At 43.7% G+C, this 23,730-nt stretch overlaps 1 protein-coding gene across 1 annotated transcript in view; it reads left to right on the plus strand.

The window, feature by feature from the left end:
* LOC145414049 (galactose-3-O-sulfotransferase 2-like) overlaps nucleotides 1-23,730 on the plus strand; it is a 47,403-nt gene that overhangs the window by 9,873 nt on the left and 13,800 nt on the right. Inside the window, exons 2-7 of the mRNA XM_080283612.1 lie at nucleotides 65-206; nucleotides 3,840-4,013; nucleotides 10,253-10,351; nucleotides 11,542-11,688; nucleotides 14,837-14,974; nucleotides 17,147-17,389. Coding sequence (XP_080139738.1) covers nucleotides 65-206; nucleotides 3,840-4,013; nucleotides 10,253-10,351; nucleotides 11,542-11,688; nucleotides 14,837-14,974; nucleotides 17,147-17,389 — 943 coding nt within the window. The remainder of the gene's footprint in view (nucleotides 1-64; nucleotides 207-3,839; nucleotides 4,014-10,252; nucleotides 10,352-11,541; nucleotides 11,689-14,836; nucleotides 14,975-17,146; nucleotides 17,390-23,730) is intronic.

Raw genomic sequence — 23,730 nt, forward strand, 5'->3', positions numbered from 1 at the left:
CCCACACCAACACCCAGGCCTCACTAAGCAACACCACACTTGTCTCTGTCTGTCTCTCTTGCAGCGCGGTGTGGCTGGAGGAGGTGAGGGCGGGCGAGGGTGCGGAAGGTCAGGGATGGTTCTGGAGTGAGAGGGAGGCCACCTGCACCCCCACCACCAACATCGCCTTCCTCAAGAGCCACAAGTGTGCATCCTCAGCCATCCAGGTGAGAAGCATAGTCTATGTGGTTGTAATTTCGAAACATCTCTTCTTTAGCGATTTATTTTAGATCTCACGCCTTACCTTCGCCATTTTGATCCCAAGGGTCGTATTCTGACTGGTTGTGGATGTTTCGTAACCTCTTTTTTATAGCTATTCATTCTTCGCCTTCGTGCGGTGTTGTTGATATGGCTGGATGACTCTGCTGGTTATGCCCCTCGACTCCCTCAGTTCCCATCCTATCGCCTGAAAGGGGGATGGTGGACTGCAGGAGGGGGCAACTTTAGCCTGCAGTCTACCGGGTTCACATTCAAATAAACTTGGGGTTACTACTACTACTACTACTGCTACTACTCTACTACCACCACCACCACCACCACCACCACTACTCCACTTCCTTCTCCTCCTCCCCTTCTCCTCCTCCTCCTACTACTATACTACTACCACTGCTGCTGCTAATATTACCACCACCACTACTACACGCAGATATTATCTTGTATGTTACGGATGTTAAAAAGATATAAACAACATAAAATAAAGTGAATCTGCAGACCGCCTTGGAGAGAGCTCCAACATACTTGACCTCTTCCTTACAACTAATCCTTCTGCTTACACTGTTAATCTTTTCTCTCCGCTGGGCTCCTCCGATCATAACCTTATTACCTTAACCTGTCCTATCACTCCGGTACAGCCTGTGGACCCTCCAGGGAAACGTCGTCTGTGGCATTTTGGAGCCGCGGACTGGGAGGCCCTCAGGCAGTACTTCTTTGATTTTCCCTGGAATGATTAATTATTGCTTCCATGACCGGGAGCCATCTGGGTGTGCCTTGCGCATTACGGAGGTTATGCTCTCGGGAACGCAAGAAAGCCTTGGTTTAATCACGCTTGTTCTCATGCTGTCTGCAACAAGGAGAGGGCCTACAAAAGGTACCGGAGCCAACCCACCCCTGAATCACATCATCTTTACGTTTCTGCCCGGAATCGTGCTAAGTCTGTTCTTCGCTCTGCTAAAAACAATTTCATCCGTACTAAATGCTCTCAACTCTCCAACTCGAATTCTTCCCGCTCCTTCTGGCACTTTGCCAAAAACCTTTCTAACAACTTTACCTCATCATCCTTCCCTCCTCTTTTCTACTCTGAAGGTTCTGTAGCTATTTCTTCTACTGACAAAGCAGATCTCTTCGCACAGACTTTCTCCTCCAATTCCACCTTAGACGATTCCGGTGCTGTTCCTCCATCACTTCCCTCCTCTGACTTCCTCATAGCTGACATTAAAATTTCTTCAGCTGATGTATTTTCTGCCATCACTGGCCTCAGTACTAACAAGGCATATAGGCCTGATGGAGTCCCTCCTGTTGTTCTCAAGAACTGTGCTTCTGTGCTTACACCCTGCCTAGGCAAACTCTTTCACCTTTGTCTGTCAACTTGTACCTTTCCTTCTTGCTGGAAGTTTGCTCTCATTCAGCCAGTCCCAAAGAAGGGTGACCACTCCCAACCCTCCAACTATCGTCCAATTGCTTTAACGTCCTGTATTTCAAAAGTTTTACGAGTCAATTCTTAATAGAAAAATTTTAAGGCATCTTTCCTATCACAACCTCCTTTCTGATCGTCGGTACGGGTTCCATCAGGGACGCTCCACTGGCGATCTTCTCACCTACCTTTCAGACTCCTGGTCATCCTCCTTTCGGGACTTTGGCGAAAGCTTTGCCATTGCACTTGACATCTCTAAGGCTTTTGATCGAGTCTGGCATAAATCTTTAATTTCCAAACTGCCCTCTTACGGTTTCTATCCTTCTATCTGTGCCTTCATTGCTAGCTTCCTTTCTGGTCGTTCTATAGCCGCTGTTGTAGACGGCCATCGTTCTTCTCCTAGATCTATTAACAGCGGTGTTCCTCAGGGCTCTGTCCTATCACCAACTCTCTTCCTTTTATTCATCAATGACCTTCTAACCTGTACATCTAACCCCATCCACTCATACGCTGATGACTCCACCCTTCACCTTTCCATTCAGTTCCCGCAACGCCCATCTCAGTAGTTACTTCAACAAACAAGGGATGAGGCTATGGCACACCTAATGTCTTACTTGGCTTGTATCTCTGACTGGGGTAAAAATAATCTTCTTGTTTTTAATGCATCAAAGACTCAGTTCTTACACCTATCAACCCGTCAAAATCTTCCACAGGTATACCCACTAATGTTTAATAATATTCAGCTTAATCCTGCATCATCCTTGAACATGCTTGAGGTTTCATTTACTCGGAACTTATCATGAAAAGATCATATTACATCTCTTGTAAAATCTGCTTCCAAGAGATTGGGTGTGCTAAGCCGACTCCGTTCTGTCTTTACCCCTACACAATTGTTGACTCCGTACAGGGGTTTTATTCGCCCGTGTGTGGAGTACAACTCTCATGTGTGGGGAGGCTCCCCACATACAGCTCTTCTCAATAGGGTGGAGTCAAAAGCTTTTCGTCTCATTAACTCTCCTCCTCTTACTGACTCCCTTCAACCTCTGTCTCTTCACTGCACTGTTGAATCTTTATCTCTTTTCTATCGCTACTTTAATGGCCATTGCTTCTCTGAACTGTCTGCTTGCATTCCTCCACCTCTACGACGGGCGCGTAGCACCCGCCTAGCATCAAACCCTCATCCCTTTTCTGTCCAACTCTCTAATGCAAGAGTTAACCGTTACTCCCAGTCCTTCATTTATGCAACAGGTCAACTCTGGAACTGTCTCCCTCTGTCTGTATTTCCTGCTTTCTATGATCTCCAGTCTTTCAAACGCAGTGTGTCCAGGCATCTCGAAATGATCGGATCTTGAATTTGGCTCTCTCTTGTATTCTGTTTTTCTCTTGGAGGGAACAGTAATACTGCGGGCTCATAGCCTTTGGTTCCTTCTTCCTCGCATAAAAAAAAAAATATATATATATATACCGGTATAAAATTAAAAACACAGGAAGTGGTTTTAGGAAGCCTCTTGACTGCAGAACATCTCGTGTGTGTGTGTGTGTGTGTGTGTGTGTGTGTGTGTGTGTGTGTGTGTGTGTGTGTGTGTGTGTGTGTGTGTGTGTGTGTGTGTGTGTGTGTGTGTGTGTGTGTGTGTGTGTGTGTGTGTGTGTGTGTGTGTGTGTGTGTGTGTGTGTGTGTGTGTGTGTGTGTGTGTGTGTGTGTGTGTGTGTGTGTGTGTGTGTGTGTGTGTGTGTGTGTGTGTGTGTGTGTGTGTGTGTGTGTGTGTGTGTGTGTGTGTGTGTGTGTGTGTGTGTGTGTGTGTGTGTGTGTGTGTGTGTGTGTGTGTGTGTGTGTGTGTGTGTGTGTGTGTGTGTGTGTGTGTGTGTGTGTGTGTGTGTGTGTGTGTGTGTGTGTGTGTGTGTGTGTGTGTGTGTGTGTGTGTGTGTGTGTGTGTGTGTGTGTGTGTGTGTGTGTGTGTGTGCGTGCGTGCGTGCGTGCGTGCGTGCGTGCGTGCGTGCGTGCGTGCGTGCGTGCGTGCGTGCGTGCGTGCGTGTGTGTGTGTGTGTGTGTGTGTGTGTGTGTGTGTGTGTGTGTTTAGAGTCAATCAGTTGCTAGTGTTTAAGCCTCATGGGATTTTGTTTATTTGTTTATTTATCTATTTACCTGTTCTCCCTCACCTGGCGTACACAGAACATCCTCTTCCGGTATGCGTACAACGAGGGACTTCTTCTAGCCCTACCTGACTACGGCAACTACTACGGCGGCGGCACATCCCTCTTCCAGGCACCCATGTACCGTGCGTCGCCCTGGGCCAAGCTGGGTGTCAACATCTTCGCAATTCACACCAAGTGGAATCACAAGGAGGTGCGTGGAACTGGCCTCTCTCTCTCTCTCTCTCTCTCTCTCTCTCTCTCTCTCTCTCTCTCTCGTGTTGACGGGAAGGCTCAGTCAAGTTTTCCAGTGTCTACCCTCCGTCATATTCTCCTTCCCAGAACTCTTTTCAGTGTGTGTGTGTGTGTGTGGGTGTGGGTGTGGGTGTGCGCACCCTGATAACCCCTTCCCTTCGAGGATGCAATATATCTTCCTTTCCTTATACGGTTTTATTCTTGGATTTCAAAATGGAAGGGTGGTGTGGAAATAGCGCCGCACTCAACTGATGATTTATTTCGTGTTGGGGATACGGCGCAGTCTGCTGGTATGGGAGCTGGTGTGGTAGTATGAGTAGGAAATAATGCTGGGAAGAAAATACGTACTCAGGCTGAAAGGTTTAGGGGGAGGGGGGCGAGAATCCATTGAATTTTAGAAAGTTTAACCCCTTCAGACCGGCGACGTATTTTGGTTTTGATTTTTCAGACGATTTTAGGCACTTTTTTGAGAGAGAGAGAGAGAGAGAGAGAGAGAGAGACTTCGAACTGGGATTAAATAAAGTTCTCTCCTCAACCCCTTCAGTTCGATACTCTAATAATCGTCTTGTTTTTGCCATCTCGAGAGGTTAAATATGACCCTCATCCACCCCTTCACTTACCCCTTCATCCACCCCTTCATTTATCCCTTCATCCACCCCTTCATCCACCCCTTCATCTACCCCTTCATCCACCCCTTCATCTACCCCTTCATCCACCCCTTCACCTACCCCTTCATCCACCCCTTCATCCACCCCTTCATCCACCCCTTCACCTACCCCTTCATCCACCCCTTCATCCACCCCTTCACCTACCCCTTCATCTACCATTTCATCTATCCCTTCATCTACCATTTCATCTATCCCTTCATCTACCCCTTCATCCACCCCTTCATCTACCCCTTCATCTACCCCTTCATCCACCCCTTCATCTACCCCTTCATCTACCCCTTCATCCACCCCTTCATCCACCCCTTCATCCACCCCTTCATCTACCCCTTCATCCACCCCTTCATCCACCCCTTCATCCACCCCTTCATCCACCCCTTCATCCACCCCTTCATCTACCCCTTCATCCACCCCTTCATCTACAAGAGCTGAATGAAATCGTCTGGAAAGAGTGAGAGTAAACAGAACACATCCTCGGCTTGAAGGGGTGAAAGAACTGGGGTGAAGGAACTGGGGTGAATGAACTGGGATGAATGAACTGGGATGAAGGAACTGGGGTGAATGAACTGGGATGAAGGAACTGGGATGAAGGAACTGGGATGAATGAACTGGGATGAAGGAACTGGGGTGAATGAACTGGGATGAAGGAACTGGGATGAAGGAACTGGGATGAATGAACTGGGATGAATGAACTGGGGTGAAGATGATGATTTAAAAGAACTGTGAATGAAACCCCCTTATGCTCCTATAATCCCCTCTCAGCTGAATAAAATCGTCTGGGGTTAGATGGGAGGGAATGTTAGACCTGTCCCGATCGTTAGAGGGTTCATGAGCTGAGCTGAAGCCTTTGAACCCCAACTTTTCTATTTGCTGTTCTTAATTTTCTTCTTCTTTTTGTTGTTGTTCTGTTTGTTGTTGCTGTTTTCTTCTTTTTCTTTTTCTTCTTCTTCTTGTTCTTTTTTTTTTTTCTTCTTCTTGTGAGCTCAGGTTCCTCTTGGTCGTGAAGGCGGTGGACTTCAAGCTCGAGTTACCCTGCACTCCACCATCCTCCCCTTGGAGGATAGAGAGGGACTGGAGTGGGGTTTGTTGTTCCATGCCATTACGTGTAGGCGCCAATCCCCACCTTTAATTTACCACAGCTACCACCAGACGATTTTATTCAGTCTAGAATGTCATGTAGTAAATTGGCTGATATACTTCAACTGCAGTAAGGGCCTCTCCCGATCTTCATAACTCGTGTGGGGGAAACTAGAAAAAGGAACAAGAAACGACTCTGTACAGGACGGAGTTAAAAATTAGGACGGAAAATTTCCTTGTAGCGTTCGTGTAATTAAAACTGAGTGTGCAAAGACTTAATTTCTGACGGCCATTTACGAACACCTGTGACTGTTAAATGTGACCAGCTTATAGTCCACATTTTTTTTTTATCAGGTGAACAGAGGAAAGAAAAACAAATTACATTAAAAAAAAATCCATACACCAGAATACAGGTATCCTCCACTCACACTGTAGTCAGGAAAAAAACACAGGTCAGACTTGTATCATCATCACTTGCTTTACTGATTAACGTAAAAAACTGGGGGGATGTGCACACCTTTGGGTTCTCAGTTTTAATAATGCATTCCTTGGTCACTCTTTACCACACACGGATTCTCCTAAGCATACTAACACCTTTTCCTTTGCGATTTATTTTGCATATTACATATTACTATATTCCTTTCACCTTTACCTGGACCAGATTTTCATCCTTTTGTGGCTTATTTCATGCAGCTGAGTGGAGAAAACGTTAGTACTAGCTACATCTCCATCCCATAGCACTTCTTCGTGACTAGCATCGTATTCTAGTGTTTATCTCATTACAACTCGGCATTCAAGATGGAGAGATAACAGTATTAGGCCAAGTCAGAATAAAAGGGGTATAGTCTCTTGTATCATATTTATTCCTTTTCGAAACAGAATGGTTAATAAGGTAAAAGCAATGAGTAAAACTGTCCAGGCAGAAATAAACTGGTAAGGAAAAGGTGTTAGGGAGCTTCCTTACACGATAACGATGGGAGCCTCAGATTGCAGTCATTGTGTTCCTGTACGTTCACGGGGCATAGTTATCGCTCACCCTCTACCCCTTTCGTAGTAGTAAATATACGGAAAAAAAATGGGAAAAAGTCTAACACAAATGAAACCTCCGCTAAAACATTTCTTTCTGCTCCTCATCGAACATAAGTTGCACAAAGTTTCTCAAAGAACATATGTACAACGACATGTAACTTTTATAATTATGATGCTTGAGCCATAGGCAATAATTCCGCGGATGTTTTCTTTTCTGTTTTTTTTTTTTTTTCTTGAAAATTGGTCCTAGAGTCATTGACCTACTTGTCGATGGACGAAAGAGTGTTATTGGCGGTCAAGAGCTGTTCTAGACCACACGACTAACAACGTCATCGCCAATCGTTCCTCGTGCAATTGAACAGGGCCTCTAACTACACAATAACATTGGATAATAAGCCCTTGTCGGTGTGAGAGCCAGTTCAAACGCCTATTAAGTTAGCGGTTCTGCACCAAAAATTAGCGTTGATGACGAGAATAAACCATTTTCTCCAAGTTCTTTCGTCCTCTGCACCGTACCGTTACAATTCTCAGCTGACGTTATAGGTAAAAGAACAATTGAAATTGTCCGCCATCACCGTTTCCCTACCTGACCTAGCCTGAAGACTTTATTTATTTCTTTTCGCTCGCTCGAACACCAAATTTAGTCACAGTTTGGACCCCCGACATATGTACCCGAGCGAAAGATCTATCGCATCAGCAAGAAATGGGGGCAGGGGTCGGGAGGAAAACTCATTAGTACAATAGCGAACTTTTTTGGATATCTCAGCCAATTTTGAAGTTACAAGATAGATAGATACCAATTTGGAAATTGCATAAAAATCCTCAATTATTCTCATAGACAGCCCATAATTCCCAGCAGTTTTTCCGTAAAGCTAGGAAACCATTTTTTAATAAGGCAGATTAGCGTAACAGCCGGCTGCGCAAGAAGTAACGGTCTAAGGTATTTTCCGACGATTGCTGAGAGTAACCAGGTTTTGCCTTTTCAAAACAAATAATACCTTATGTTTGGCTTTTTTTTGGGGGGGGGGAATTTTTGACAGAGTTCGAGTCAGACAAATACATTACCCTGATCGACGAAACTCTGAATATCTGATTTCTTTTTCGAATCAGAGCGCACCGAGAGATTTGCTGAAAGTAATTTTTGTGGGTGACCAACAAGCAGTCATTAATAACCTGCCAGGTCCCAAGCTCTAGACTTAAAATTAATAGAAGAGGAGTATTCGGAAGTGTGAAGGAATATTATTGGTGTAGTCTTATAAGTTCTTTTTAGTATTTTCAGGTCAGAAAATCCAAGGAAGATGATGAGCCACACGAGACGATATTCAGCACTGCTTGACTTGATCGCTAGCTCGAACACGTTCCACACTTTCAGTGTGGACGCTTATTACATGTTATTTATACACTGACGCAAGATGGAAATGGCTCGAAGGCGTATGTGTGGGCGATGCACATGATAAGGACTGGTATAATTTTCTTTAACTTGGCAGTCGTCGGCATTGTGATTCTCTCTCTCTCTCTCTCTCTCTCTCTCTCTCTCTCTCTCTCTCTCTCTCTCTCTCTCTCTCTCTCTCTCTCTCTCTCTCTCTCTCTCTCTCTCTCTCTCTCTCTCTCTCTCTCTATGTTCAAGCAACCTAAAGCAAGCATATGAACCGCCATAGGAGGGTCAGGAAGTGGGTACGGTGAGCAAAGGAATGAACGGGATGGGCTGGTATGCTGGTGGGAGCTGGGGCTGAGGTTGGAAAGTATGCCCAGTGAAAATGAGGGTCGTAGAGATGTTGGTCTGAGTGCAGTGAAGTGGTTTGAGTGCAGTGAAGTTTGAGTGCGGTGAAGTGAAGTGACTGCAGTGAAGTGGTTTGAGTGCAGTGAAGTTTGAGTGCGGTGAAGTGAAGTGACTGCAGTGAAGTGGTTTGAGTGCAGTGAAGTTTGAGTGCGGTGAAGTGAAGTGACTGCAGTGAAGTGGTTTGAGTGCAGTGAAGTTTGAGTGCGGTGAAGTGAAGTGACTGCAGTGAAGTGGTTTGAGTGCAGTGAAGTTTGAGTGCGGTGAAGTGAAGTGAGTGCAGTGAAGTTTTTAATACCTCCCAACTGTGAAGGTGTCTGGGTTAGAGAAATGAGTGTCGAGGACAACGAAATGTGTGAAATGAGCAGGAAATGTGTTGGAGGAGGGGAAGGTTTATGAGAGTCTACTGTGTTAAAACGTGTGGTGCTGTTTCAAAATTCTTTCTCACAGCATAAAGACAATCGCACGTTGCTCTCACAGCAATAGCAATACTCAGTGAATGTTCAGTTTTTCTTCGTATCAGTATATTCCTAAAGAACATAGTGACAAGTTTGCTAGGCCCGACAGTTTTAATATTAGCCATCAGAGCAAGACACCCGTGAACACCACACAAAATGGATACTTCGACACCTATCATTTTCGTAATATCAGAATTAACTGCCTTTAAAACAGATAAATTTCATGTGAATACAGCTTTGAGGTAATATGAAGTACTCGATGAATTTCTTCAACAATTTCAAAAGATGGACGGTCTTCGGTGATATTCTATCCTTATTTACCTCCAACTTTAGAGGATGAAGTGCTTGAAAGGGTACAACAAGGAAGAAAGGTTGCTAGTTCCTTGAAAGCAGTGATAAGAAACAGGGGATAGTGGGCATGGAAGTGAAAAAGTTACTACATGACAGTATTGTCATGCCTACTCTAACATATGGAAGTGAAGCTTGGACGTTGTTGGAGGGACAGAAGTCAAGAGTGAGTGCTGTGGAAATTAATTACTTGAGAGGAGCATGTGGAGTCACATGGAGAGACAGACTGACAAATGAGGAAGTGAAGGATCGTTGTGGTGTGATGTGGATGTGATTAGGAAGCGTTAGGAGAAACACACTGAGGTGGTTTGGACATGTGGAAAGGATGGAGAGTGAGAGACTAACGGGGAGAGTGTATGTGAGTGAGGTGGAGGGGGGAAAAGGGAGAGGGAGGCCAAGGATGAGATGGAGGGATGGAGTGGAGAGGTATATGAGAGAGGGGGGTGTGAAGTGGGAGCAGGGCAATGAAATGGCAGGGAACAGGGCGACATGGAGGCGATTTGTTTGTGGCCACCCCTTACGGGATTAAGGCGTCTGGCAATGGACAGATAGACAGAGATAAATTTACCTCCAAGTCGAAGTTTAACATTGTCCACCAAACAACACTATTTTCACACGATATGTTTGTTTCAAATGAGATATGTGCAAAAATCTACGAAAGTTATTGTTACCGATATTTTCAACTGTCGCCGAAAACTCGCAAGGGGCCGACTCTCCCGCCAAGTGTTCTGGTAAGTTTAAATACGAGTCGCAGTAATGATATTGAGAGAGAGAGAGAGAGAGAGAGAGAGAGAGAGAGAGAGAGCGCACCTGTAACCCTCCTCAATTTCCTTTCTCTCGCCAGATAGTGAAGATCATGCCCAACGACACCGTATACATAAGCATTGTGAGAGAGCCAACGCAGCTGTTTGAGTCGCTTTATACATACACCAAGATGGAAGAGGTAAGTGATGGAGGTGGGAGGGAGGGAAGGGGGGTATGGAGGGAGGGAGGGAGGGAGGGAAGGAGTGAGGGAGATGGAGGGACGGAGGGATGGAAGAGGGAATGGTGGATGGACAGATGTTGGAAGAAGGGAGGGAGGGAGGGAAAAGGGATAGAGATAGAAGCAGAGGGTGAAGGGATAGAGTAAGAAAGAAAAGGGAGGGTGGAGGAAAGAGGGAGAGAAGAAGGGAAAGGGGGATGGGTGGATGCAGGGAGAGAGGAAGGGAAGGGAGAATGGAAGGAGATAGAGAGGGAAGGGGATAGAGATTGAAGGGAAGAGCGAAGGAAGGAAGGAAGGAAGGGAAGGGGAAATGGAAAGACGGAAGAAGGCGAAGGGAGGGACAGAGACACGAAAGATGAGAGCGAAGGGAAGGAGGAGAGGGATGGAGAAGGAGAAAGGAATGTTGTATGGTTTTGATGGTACTGCTGGTTCTGGGAATATTGAGAGTTTCTGAGAGTCTTAAGGTAGGCAGTGGTTGGTAAATATCTGAATTACACCCAACGAACGGACACCGAAATTAATAGGCTCATTACTGAACTTTAGCCATTCTTAAGGACTTCCTCATCTCTAGGCATCCGTCGCAAATTCTTCTTTACGTACAGTGGAGACAGGGGGGATTCTCTAGCCTCTATTTCCATCTCTTATTCCGTCTACGTTAAAATCACCCAACCCAACCCAACCCAACCTGATTTTAACGTAGACGCGATAATGGTCACACAACCCACCCCCAATATTTACTAAGTGCTGAAAAGTTTGCGACGGTTATGTATAGAAGAGAAATTGTTTAAAATGGCATAAACTAAATGATGGACAGATTAATTTAAGTTTCTCTTATTGGGTGCCATTCCGAAATAATACCGTATGTTTTAATGATATTGGTGGTTTTGAAGAACATGATGGTTTTAAGGACTGTGGGGTTTTTTAAGGCTTTGAGGGAGACTAAATGGTTTTGATGACACTGATGGTCTAGAGGGATAATTTGGTTTTGAAGAATAATATTGTGTTTATGGCACTGATGGGTTTGAAAATGGATGCAGGATAATACGGTTTTCATGGCAAGGATGGAATTGAGAATCGGTGCAGGATAATGCGGTTTTTACGGCATTGATGGGCTTGAAAAATGGATGCAAGACTCCCTGTTCCTTCACCAGCACTACAAAATGAACGCCGAGCAGTTTGTGCTGAGGACGCCCGTCTCTTCTCCTCGTCACCACGGCTACCTGGGCTACAACCAAATGGCGTGGGACTTCGGAATGCCCGCCAGTACCATCAACAACATCACCGCCGTCGCCGCCATGGTAGGTGGGGCTGACAAGGGTACAGTCTCCGTCAGAAGTCATGGTACCTCTCTTGTTTTTCTCCGCTCCACATAGTTTGAAAATTATACTCTTTTTGCTCTCTCTTGCCCCAAAATTACCATCTCTCCTATTTTCTCTTTTCCACGTACTTTGAAAATTATACTCATTTTGCTCTCTCTTGCCTCCAGATTACCATCTCTCTTGTTTTTGTCCTCTCCACTTACTTTGAAAATTATACTCCTTTTGCTTTTTCTTGGCCTAAAATTATCATCTCTCCTGTTTTCTCCTGCTCATGGATTGTATCTCGGCCTAATATTTCCATCTTTTGTTTTTCTCCTTGCCTTGAACTTTTAAAAATTATACTCCTCTTCCTCTGTCTTGACCTAAAATTACCATTGCTCCATCTTGCATGCCGAGTTGTAACAAGGGATTAAAGCCACAGTACGATGCTAGTCATGATTAAGTGCTATGAAAGGATGTAGAGTCATAGCGTTTTCCTTTTCTGCCACTGAGTTACGTGAAAAAAGCTGCGATAGGACGAAAATCCGAGGCAAGTTAATGTGAAAAGACTGCAATCTGGTGAATGTACAGCGGCCTACACTGATGTTTTTATTTAACTATATTATGTGAGGATCTGTCCGTTCTCCCCTTTGGGGCTAAGATGGGAATGAATGTGTTTGAATGGATGAGTAAATGGGGAGTGTGTCGTCCTGTCTCGGCTACCTCCCTTTCCTTGGGGGAAGCAGCCTAGGTATATAGATAGATAGAGATATTATTGTCATCATCATCTCTTGTAGTTTCACCACAATGATTTTCAAAGTTCACGGAGAGAAAGTAAGATGTGACAGGATTTTAACGCTGACCATACAGTAACAACAGCCATCCTAAACTGATCATTCATCGATCTCATATTGGCAGCAGAGATTTTTCGTCATTAAACAGCTTGTTTCCCGTAGCTCAGGGGCAGAATAGAACAGTACAACTGCTCTACATTTTTTCATAGCACTTTTTCGTAACTAGCACCATTTTTAGAGAAGTACTACGACTCTACATTATTTCCATAGCACTTCTTCGTGACCAGCGCCATTTTCTAGTATTACTCATGCAACAGATAAACAAAATTCAATATTAGGCCAAGTTGAAGTGGACAGCATATAACTAAATCTCTCTAGCATTGACCTCTTCAGCTGAAGGACCTATTCTCTCTCTCTCTCTCTCTCTCTCTCTCTCTCTGACGATTCTTTTCAGCTTAGGTCACAATAGCAAAAGGGTTGATTAAGGTTATATTTGGTTAATTAAGGTTGTATCCAGTTAATGAAGGATACATCCAGTTAATTAAGGTTATATCTGGTTAATTAAGGTTACATACAGTTAATTAAGGTTATATATGGTTAATTAAGGTTATATACCGGTACGGTTAAAGAAGGTTATATCCGGTTAATGGGGTTTATGTCCGATTAATGAAGATTATATCCAGTTAACGAAGTATATATCCAGTTAATGAAGGTTTTGTCTGATTTAATTAGTTATATCCACTTAATTAAGGATATATCCAGTTAATCAGGGATATATCCAGTTAATTAAGAATATACCCAGTTAATTAGGAATATATCCAGCTCCAAGTTCACACAGTTCCTCCAAAAACAAAACAAAAAAATTGACGGTGTTAAAAAAAAAAAAAAAGTGTGACCGAACCAAAAAAGAAATTAAAGGGAAAAGCAAATTCCTTAGTTGTGACTGACACATATCTATTTATCTATCAGTCTATCTGTCTGTCTGTCTCTGTCTATCTATCTATTGTCAGACGTCTATGATTATTTGATGACATTAGCCTGTATCCCACATTACAGAGTGCAGCCACCAACAGCGTCAAGAGGTCAGACATGTTCCCTCTTCATCACGTGTTTTCAGAATTTACCGTAAAAAAAAAAAAAAAATATATGGGGGCTTCTCCTTCATGACGTAAATTCTAAGCAGATGGCCTTCAGTCTCGCCAATATTAATTTTGGCGAAATGTTTTCTTCTAGTGTCTGATTTTGGCGTGGTTGTGGTGCAACGAGGTGTGTGTGTGTGGGAGAGAGAGAGAGAGAGAGAGAGAGAGAGAATGTATGTTGGAGTAACCTTAATCCGTAGAAGGTCTGTCAAATGTAGCTGTTTCTCCCTAACTTAGCAAGATTTGTTCCTTTGCAGTTTCTTTTACATAGCTCAGTAGCGGAAAAACACAGTGCCATGGCTCTTAAGTCATTCTCGCAACACTTCTTCTTGACTAGCATCGTATTCCAGTGTTTATCAAGATGGAGTGGTGACAATTTTAGGCCAAGTTAAAATAATGAGCGTATAACCAAACCTCTATAATAGGGAGATTTTTTAATAATGTCCTTCCTCAGCAGAAGTGTTACCTGTCTCACGTTCTAGTATCCACTCCCTGAACTTTGGGCATATGAATGATTATAGTTGTTGTTTTGCTTTCATCTGAAGGAACTGGGTCACTCCAACAATGTGTATAGTAAGTCTAGGTTGCATGAATTATAAGCCTTAGTTATGATGTATGAATGAGTCTCCTTGGTTACTAATCAAATCAACCCTCCAGTCTGACTACACTTATCTACCAATTGAGCTGAAAAGGGGTTACGTACACCTTGTTATAGAGCTGAAACAGCTTACATTTTTTTACCAGGTTTAAGTTTATGTAATATAGAATGTACTGAGATGAATAGCATGTGGGAAAGTGTAGGGTATGTTTGAAGGACGAGCAAAGGCTGGTAGCAAAGGCAAGTGATTGGATGAGGGGAATGTATGGCGTAAGAATGCAACTATTGGTGTGTATTCCGCCTAAGATGCCCTGCAGTGATAGTGTCATAGTTCCTGGATCTTGATACTTGCTGAATAATCACCCAAGGAAGCACTTTAGCTGCAGCGAGAACAGATTCCACGTCAGGTGCTCATAAATCGGATTCTAGTGCCTGGCCAAAATACAAGAGACAGAGGCCAAACAATATTGAGGCTTGGTTTTCTCGGCAGGGTCCTCTTCCAGGCACTCATCATAGACACGGGCTGCCGAAACTCTAAGCTGTGGCAGTGCAGGGAGTGGGAATACAGTGCACGTCCCAGGTAAAGGTAGAAGGATCAATTGACTCCCTATCCACAGGTAGAGCGAGCGAGTAGAGAGTTTGACTTCGTGATGGTGGCTGAGAGGATGGAGGAGAGTCTGGTGCTGTTGGCTCACTTCCTGTGTTGGCACCTTAAGGATGTGATTGTTCTTAAGCTGAATGCCAGGGAGAACAAGGTGAGGTTCACACACACACACACACACACACACACACACACACACACACACACACACACACACACACACACACACACACACACACACACACACACACACACACACACACACACACACAAACACACACACACAAAAACACACACACACACACACACACACACACACACACACACACACACACACACACACACACACACACACACACACACACACACACACACACACACACACACACACACACACACACACACACACACACACACACACACACACAAACACACACACACACACACTCACACACACACACACACACACACACACACACACACACACACACACACACACACACACACACACACACACACACACACACACACACACACACACACACACACACACACACACACACACACACACACACACACACACACTAGAACATACCGGTACAGCCTTTCCATTATTTTTTTTTTTCAACAACTGTCATCACTTTTGGCATGACATCCTCGGGCACCAGAATCCTCTCTCTCTCTCTCTCTCTCTCTCCCCCCAAAACCTACTTGTAATAACGAATGTTCATCCTTCACCGTATCCATGCAATAATTTATCGTACCAATCTTTCCACCATCAGTCCCTCATTTCCCTTCCATCTTCCAACCTTCCTTCATTTCCATCTCTTGTATTTTCTCATTTTCCAACATTCATTCCTGCACATAATATTTGCGATAATATTACTTGTCCCTTCCGTGAGAATAAACCTTCATTATACATAGAATTTTTTATATGTTTGTAATCCTGTACATTATCTGGTTCTGTATTATTCGTGTTCCTATGACAATAACTGTTCTCGCCTAGATCTGTATCACCGTGTTCTCTCGTTCTTTCCCACCTTACCCCTCTATCATGTTCTTCCCTTGCTCGTTCTCATCCTGTTCTCATATCAACTATTTCTTCTCCAATTCGTTTTCCACCCTATTGTTATCATGGTGTTCTTCCCGTGTTCACTCTTGCCCTTTTGTATACTCTCACCAAAAAATTCTCGAAGGTCGGGCCACGATGGATGTGAAAATGATCGGAACACAGCTAATCATCTCGAAATAACTGGCATGTCTAATTCTGATGACATATTTCCAAATCATTACAGTGGCGTCTAGTGCACAGCGGTGTATTGTCACGTCTGATGAAGTAAACTGTGTCGCAATATGCTCCCGAGACTGTAAGATGAATTGATGTGGCATGGTTTACTACTGGTGCTCTTGGTATTGCTATTAATCTGTGAAAATCAAGGGTGTTAGAAATATAAGCAACCACTGACAGGTGAGGTGCCACATGTGGATATCAGGCCTCCATGAAACAACCGTCATGATGCAGGTTTCGAGACAATACTGAGCGTTGTATCCGAGTTCGTGTGCTGCTTAAAGGGACCACGTACCACACCTACATCATTAGCCATTGCTATAAGCCGCCATCCTAATATATTTCAGTCAATACGATGCATAAGTAATCGTTTTGGCTAACGCTACACTGTTTTATCCAGCTCAAAGGAAAGAACTTTCCGAGGTAATACGTGATTATTCTCGTCAAATACAACCAACCTGTTATGCTACGGTGGAACAGTCTGAATATTTATTACTGCCACACTTCAACACTTCATTATAATGGCTATGAATTATGACTACTGAGCGACAAAGACGAAACAGCATTATGATTACACAACGGGAGTGGGATAGGAGTCACTGGCAACTCTTCCAGTCACCTAGAGAATGGTTAATCAGGGCATCCACGTATTTCCTAGAATGCATGGTGCTTGCAGGCTTCGAGAACTTTTTGGTGAGAGTGTACATCAGCTAGTTATGCCCTTCTGATTTTGTTCTTAATATGTGCTTTCCTGCCCTATATTTATATCATCGTCTCGCCCCTCTACCCAGTGTCACCCTGTCCTATAACATCGCGTTCTCGTGTCAATAATTATTCTCGCCCTGTCCTGTGCCACCGCTACTAACCATTCTCATAGTCACTTTCTTCTTCCCCTGTGTGTTTTCAGTGTGTCTTTCCCGATTCGCCCTCCCCCCCCCCTCTCCATCCTCACCCAATCCCACATCTTCACTTACAGCACAAATTCATCCTCTTTTCCTTCTTCTCCATCCTCAACCAATCCCACACCTTCACCTTCAGTACAAGACCAGCCTAAGTGAAGCCGCCGTCACCGTGCTGCGGGAGAAACTTGCCCCTGACTACCTCATCTACAACTACTTCCTGGACCGCTTCGACGCTCTGGTGGAGGACTTCGGCAGGAGGCGCATGGCGAGGGAGGTGCAGAGGCTCAGAAGTCTCACCCAGGAGTTGGTACAGGAGTGTGGGTTTAACAAGAAGCCTTCGCAGAATATGACAGGGATCAACAAGCCTTGGTCCAATATGGTAAGGAAGCTATACTCCTTTCACTCCAACGTGGCCTAAATGTGACCCATTTCCGTTTTGACTGCCGAGTTGTAACACTGGATTAACGCTGGAATACAATGCTAGTCACGAAGAACTGCTGTGGAAGGATGCATAGCTGTAGCACTGTCCTTTTCTGCACTTGAGCTATGGGAATTAAACTACAAAATGACGAAAATCTGGGCCAAGTTAAGGTGAAAAACTCATAATTTAGATACGGTAACTAGAGAAGGTAAAAAGGGGAGGGATGTGGAGGACTGATAAGATAGTGCGGGTTTGATAAGCATCCCTCAGAGATTTATGGAAGGGATCAACAAGCCTTGGTCCAATATTGTACGGAAGAACACTGAGTTGAGAAGGGCAGGGTGGTCCATAAATTGCGCTTCACTGGAAACTCACTTGGGGGTATCTTTTGTGTTGTGAGGAAGGTTTGTTCTGCTGGTGTGGGCGTGGGTGTGGCAGGAGAGTAGGAGTTGAATAAATGTTGCAGGATAAACACTATGTAACGCTGACGGAGCCATTCAAGCAACACAAGAGAAATGGCCTTCAGAGTGCGCAAGGAGTTTTATATGTGGACCACTCGATGTAAAAGTGACATCAAATGAGCTTTCTGAAAAGGCTGGAGATCTGCGTCAGGTTTGAAAAATATCGTGAAGGATAGATATTGGGATAATGAGGAAGCTTTATGGGGGAGCTGATGAGAGTGTGAGAGAGTTTGTTAGAAGGATAAGCGAGAAATGGAATACAGCATAAGAACACTACCGATATACTCTGTTCACTTTATCCTGGCCCAAATTTGCCATCTCTCCAGCTTGAATGGCGAGTTGTAGGAAAAGATTAACATTAGTATATGATGCTGGTTATGAGGAAGTGTTGTGAGCTAGAGAAATAAAGCGAAAAAAGGATAAACATCTTCGACAGGTTTACGTGAAAGAGGTATAGCGAAGGGAAGAGTGGAGAGCTGATGAGAGATAGAGCGGGTTTTATATTAAATTCCCCGAGGATGTGCAAGGAATCACTAAAGTCTTGATATGGTAAGGATAGACACAGTATATATAAATAAAAAATATTTATAAAGAAACCAGTGAAGGAGAAAGATGGATGGACTAAGAGAGGACTGGATAGGTGACAGAGGGTGTTTCCATTGATCAGAAACCTCCAATAATCTATGCTCTAGAGGATACTGAAGACCAAAATATCGTGGCCAGTCAGGTAGCTGTGCCAGACCCATTTTCGTCTTTACTGAATTTTTAAAACCATTCAGATAAGGAAAAGATACTCAAGAATTGCCTAGAGACATGTAATGTACGAAAGGGAGCTTAATGGCAAGTAAGGGTAATAGACTACTGTTAATGTTCACACACACACACACACACACACACACACACACACACACACACACACACACACACACACACACACACACACACACACACACACACACACACACACACACACACACACACACACACACACACACACACACACACACACACACACACACACACACACACACACACACACACACACACACACACACACACACACACACACACACACACACACACACACACACACACACACACACACACACACACACACACACACACACACACACACACACACACACACACACACACACACACACACACACACACACACACACACACACACACACACACACACACACACACACACACACACACACACACACACACACACACACACACACACACACACACACACACACACACACACACACACACACACACACACACACACACACACACACACACACACACAAAACGTCCATAATCACCCATGCACCTGAGGCCAGATAAGTTATTGAACTGACCTTTAACATGAGTCACCTCACTCACACCCACACACCATATCACTCCACACACCATACCACTTCACACACCATATCACTCCACACACCACACCACTCCACACACCATACCACTCCGCACACCATACCACTCAGCACACCATACCACTCCACACACCATACCACTCCGCACACCATACCACTCCACACACCATACCACTCCACACACCATACCACTCCACACACCATACCACTCCACACACCATACCACTCCACACACCATACCACTCCACACACCATACCACTCCACACACCATACCACTCCACACACCATACCACTCCACACACCTTATCGTATCACTCCACACACCATATCACTCCACACACCGTATCGTATCACTCCACACACCGTATCGTATCACTCCACACACCGTATCACTCCATTCTACACACCGTATCACTCCATTCTACTGTACACACCACATCACTCCACACACCACATCACTCCACACACCACATCACTCCACACACCACATCACTCCACACACCACATCACTCCACACACCACATCACTCCACACACCACATCACTCCACACACCACATCACTCCACACACCACATCACTCCACACACCACATCACTCCACACACCACATCACTCCACACACCACATCACTCCACACACCACATCACTCCACACACCACATCACTCCACACACCACATCACTCCACACACCACATCACTCCACACACCACATCACTCCACACACTGCCACATCACAAAATTCAGTAGTTCCCAAACTTTTCTTGGTCGCTGATCATTATAGTTATTTCCATTTCAGTCATTACCCGTTCTAGTCATTACCCGTTCTAGTCATTACCCGTTCTAGTCATTACCCGTTCTAGTCATTACCCGTTCTAGTCATTACCCATTCTAGTCATTACCCATTCTAGTCATTACCCATTCTAGTCATCTGCCATTTATCACATGGCCGTCTTCAAAATGACCCCTGCCTACACGATTCCAAAGTCATCATCATCAAGTGCTTAATCAATGTTCATCATCACCATCATCAACTGCTAACAAGTACTTTTTACGTCATCATCATCATCATCATCATCATCAACTGCCAACAAGTACTTTATACGTCGTCGTCATCATCATCATCATCATCATCATCATCATCATCATCAACTGCTAACAAGTACTTTATACATCATCATCATCATCATCTGTTAACAAGTACTGACCATCATCATCATCATCATCTGTTAACAAGTACTGACCATCATCATCATCATCATCTGTTAACAAGTACTGACCATCATCATCATCATCATCATCTGTTAACAAGTACTGACCATCATCATCATCATCATCTGTTAACAAGTACTGACCATCATCATCATCATCATCTGTTAACAAGTACTGACCATCATCATCATCATCATCATCATCATCATCATCATCATCGTCATCATCGTCATCATCAACTGCTAACAAGTACTTAATACATTATCATCTGTCATGAAATTCCAGTCAAGCCTGCCCTAAGTGGTCCTTCCTGACCTTCCTTCCACACAACGTAATTAATTAGGACTATTTTATTAATCTTATACTCACTAGTACGTCACCAGATGCATTACCTCCTCCAGGAAAATGTGACATCACTCTGAAAATACGTATAGTTCTATTTAGTATAGTATTAAATCGATGCCCTTCCTCTAATCAGTATTGCTGTAGTATAAGAGCCATTAAGTAGTCCTCATTATTCACACGTGGATGAGTAAGTTAAATAATTAAGACTTACGCTGGATTTTTTGGATGGTAAGCAGCGTAACGCACACACTGAATAACGAATCTTTCCCACCTACTGGTCAGTGGTACTCAACGATTCATATTTAGGCAGCGAACTTAATGTAGTGGGCATAATACAATATAATCAATCTTGTCCGATACGGTTATGATATTATGATGTCATTTGATGTAATGACTATTTTAATTATTACTCTATAAATTTGTATTGCCCGTTTATTTTATAATGTCTATATGCTTTTCACCAAAACCTTTCTGGAACAGGCAATACTTATACACGAAGATATTCTAAGAGGAACAGGAATGTGTCTTTACACCACGGGGTTTATACTGCTACTCACTTCTCAGAGTCAGGTCTAATGAAGTGAAAAATGGTGGATGAATATCAAGCTAGTTCCCGGAAACCGTAACTGGATAGTTGTTTCCACTAACTGGTTATTCTAATGCTTGTTTCTTAGTTTCCTTTATGTAATATAAATGTTTGTTTCTATTAACTATACAAAGTATAGTTATAGTATCCGATATTTACAATAATAAACTAATATATACAAGCTATACCGCATCGCACACATATTAATCTGATCCAACTGCTTCATTGAGACAATGAATCCAAATATAACCAATTCGTGTTAGGATATTTCGTCTGTGGAAAATATTCTCCACATCATCATCATCATCAACTGCTAACATGTATATCCTTTATACATCATCAGCATCATTATCATCATCATCATCATAACTCTGTCCCTACCGTTCCAAAGGATGGGGTACGACTCAGACAACTCAAAAGTACAAGAAGGTAACAGTAGATAATTTGGAGTAATGGGCCATGCATCCATTCGCCCATCACCCAGCCCTCCTAAATTCTCTGCTGCCTCCATACGTGTTCCTTCAGTCACTTTAGCAACACTTGTGAGGTAGAGCCATAGTGCCCGCGATCAGAAATGAAGAGTTGTTTATGTCATGTCCGTCCTTATCACACGCTTCATTCTATTCCATCCTCTGACAGTTGTTTTTTCTCCTGTACTGTCCACGCCATTGTACATAGTCACTTTCCCCACAGCCAGAATAGCTCAGTGGTAGCGTTCGCTTTTCACGATCATAGGGTAGGCAGTTCCAGCCCATACCAGGGTAGCGTATATTCCTGGTGAGAGATGTAGCGGTCTCTCCAAGGATCTCTCCTTGGCCTCCAGTGCTATGGTGCATTAGTCCTAGCTCGGGATATTCACCATCTCTCCTTCCATACAGTATATACAAACCCGCTCTTCTATTATTCTTATTCGTTTCGTTTTCGTTTCGTTATGAAGGCTCCAACATGCTTGCATGTGTCGGTCCTGGTAGCCTAATGACGGCTTTCCATGCTGCTCGATCTCTGGCAGCCTCCATATTCAGTCCCTTCTCCCTAAGGCCACACTCCCTGGTCTTTTTCGGTCTGCCTCTTGCAACCCTACCCCCAGCGTTAACACTTCTCATTTCCTGCATCCAGTTGTCATCCCCCATCCACTCCACATGTTCAGACCGTCTCAGTTTACCCCTCTTCATTCAATACAAATTCACTCTAGCTCCATCCTTTCTCTCAACTCTTCCATCGTAAAAGCCTAGCCTCCCCAGGTCTCGCATTCAAGGACGCACTGCACATCCACCTTATTAATGGCATTTCTGTACGTCTGAGCCTACGAATATCCTCTTCCTTTATTGCCCAGGTCCCACTACCATACAGCATTACACTTCTGACACATGCAGCATTGCAGAGAGGCAAGAGCTCCCTGAACCACCAACCTCTCCTCACTCTAGACACATAGCTGTTATTATTACTAATATTATTATTATTATTATTATTATTATTATTGTTTTTGTTAATTATTATTATGATTAAGAACTTCACATTCTGTGGAGTTTTTTTTTTTTTTTGGGGGGGGGGAGAGGGAAGATCTAGAAGGCTGGCATTCCAAGACCGTTCGAGAGAGAGAGAGAGAGAGAGAGAGACTTGAAAATTTCAGGAGGTATGTATCTTGGTTGCAGGCTTCTTTTGGCCCTTTTTTTTTTTTTTTCGTAGCACTAGCGCCCTCTATATTATTTTTCCTATTTTTGCTCTCCTGAGCAGCAAAAACTACAGAACCGATTGCTTTACAAATGTTCCAGTATGTAGTCGTCAGCACATACTAGTGCACCTGGGTATTGATACTGAGATCCACCAAATACTTTTGGAGATATTGAGGAAAATCAAAATGGCCGCCTCATGCCTGGAAGTGCTCAGTCGGAAAGTATTCGACCGATTTTGACCAAACTCGGTGGAAATGTTGGTCATGGGTGAACATAATCTGCATAGTATGAATGACCTTGCCCTTGATCTCAAGGTCACAGGTCATAATCCGTAAAAAATTTTGAGGCATAGCAAAAGTCCCTTAATATTAGATTTACAATGATAACAGTATATTCATCTGGAATGTGGAGTTTTTGGAATATTGCTTCAGGAATTTCAGAATTCTTGTTATTATTATTATTATTATTATTATTATTATTATTATTGTTGTTGTTGTTAGTAGTAGTAGTAGTAACTCAACCTACCGGTACTTAAAAGGATGACTACAGATCTTTCACCTCAACTTGGCCCAATTTTCGTCCTGTTGCGAGTTGTTTTACGCAGTTCAGTGGTAGAAGACGCTACTACGGCTCT

This window comes from Coenobita brevimanus, chromosome 98, assembly GCF_032717465.1.
Source record: "Coenobita brevimanus isolate Jiangsu-jjx chromosome 98, ASM3271746v2, whole genome shotgun sequence".
Taxonomy (NCBI): domain Eukaryota; kingdom Metazoa; phylum Arthropoda; class Malacostraca; order Decapoda; family Coenobitidae; genus Coenobita; species Coenobita brevimanus.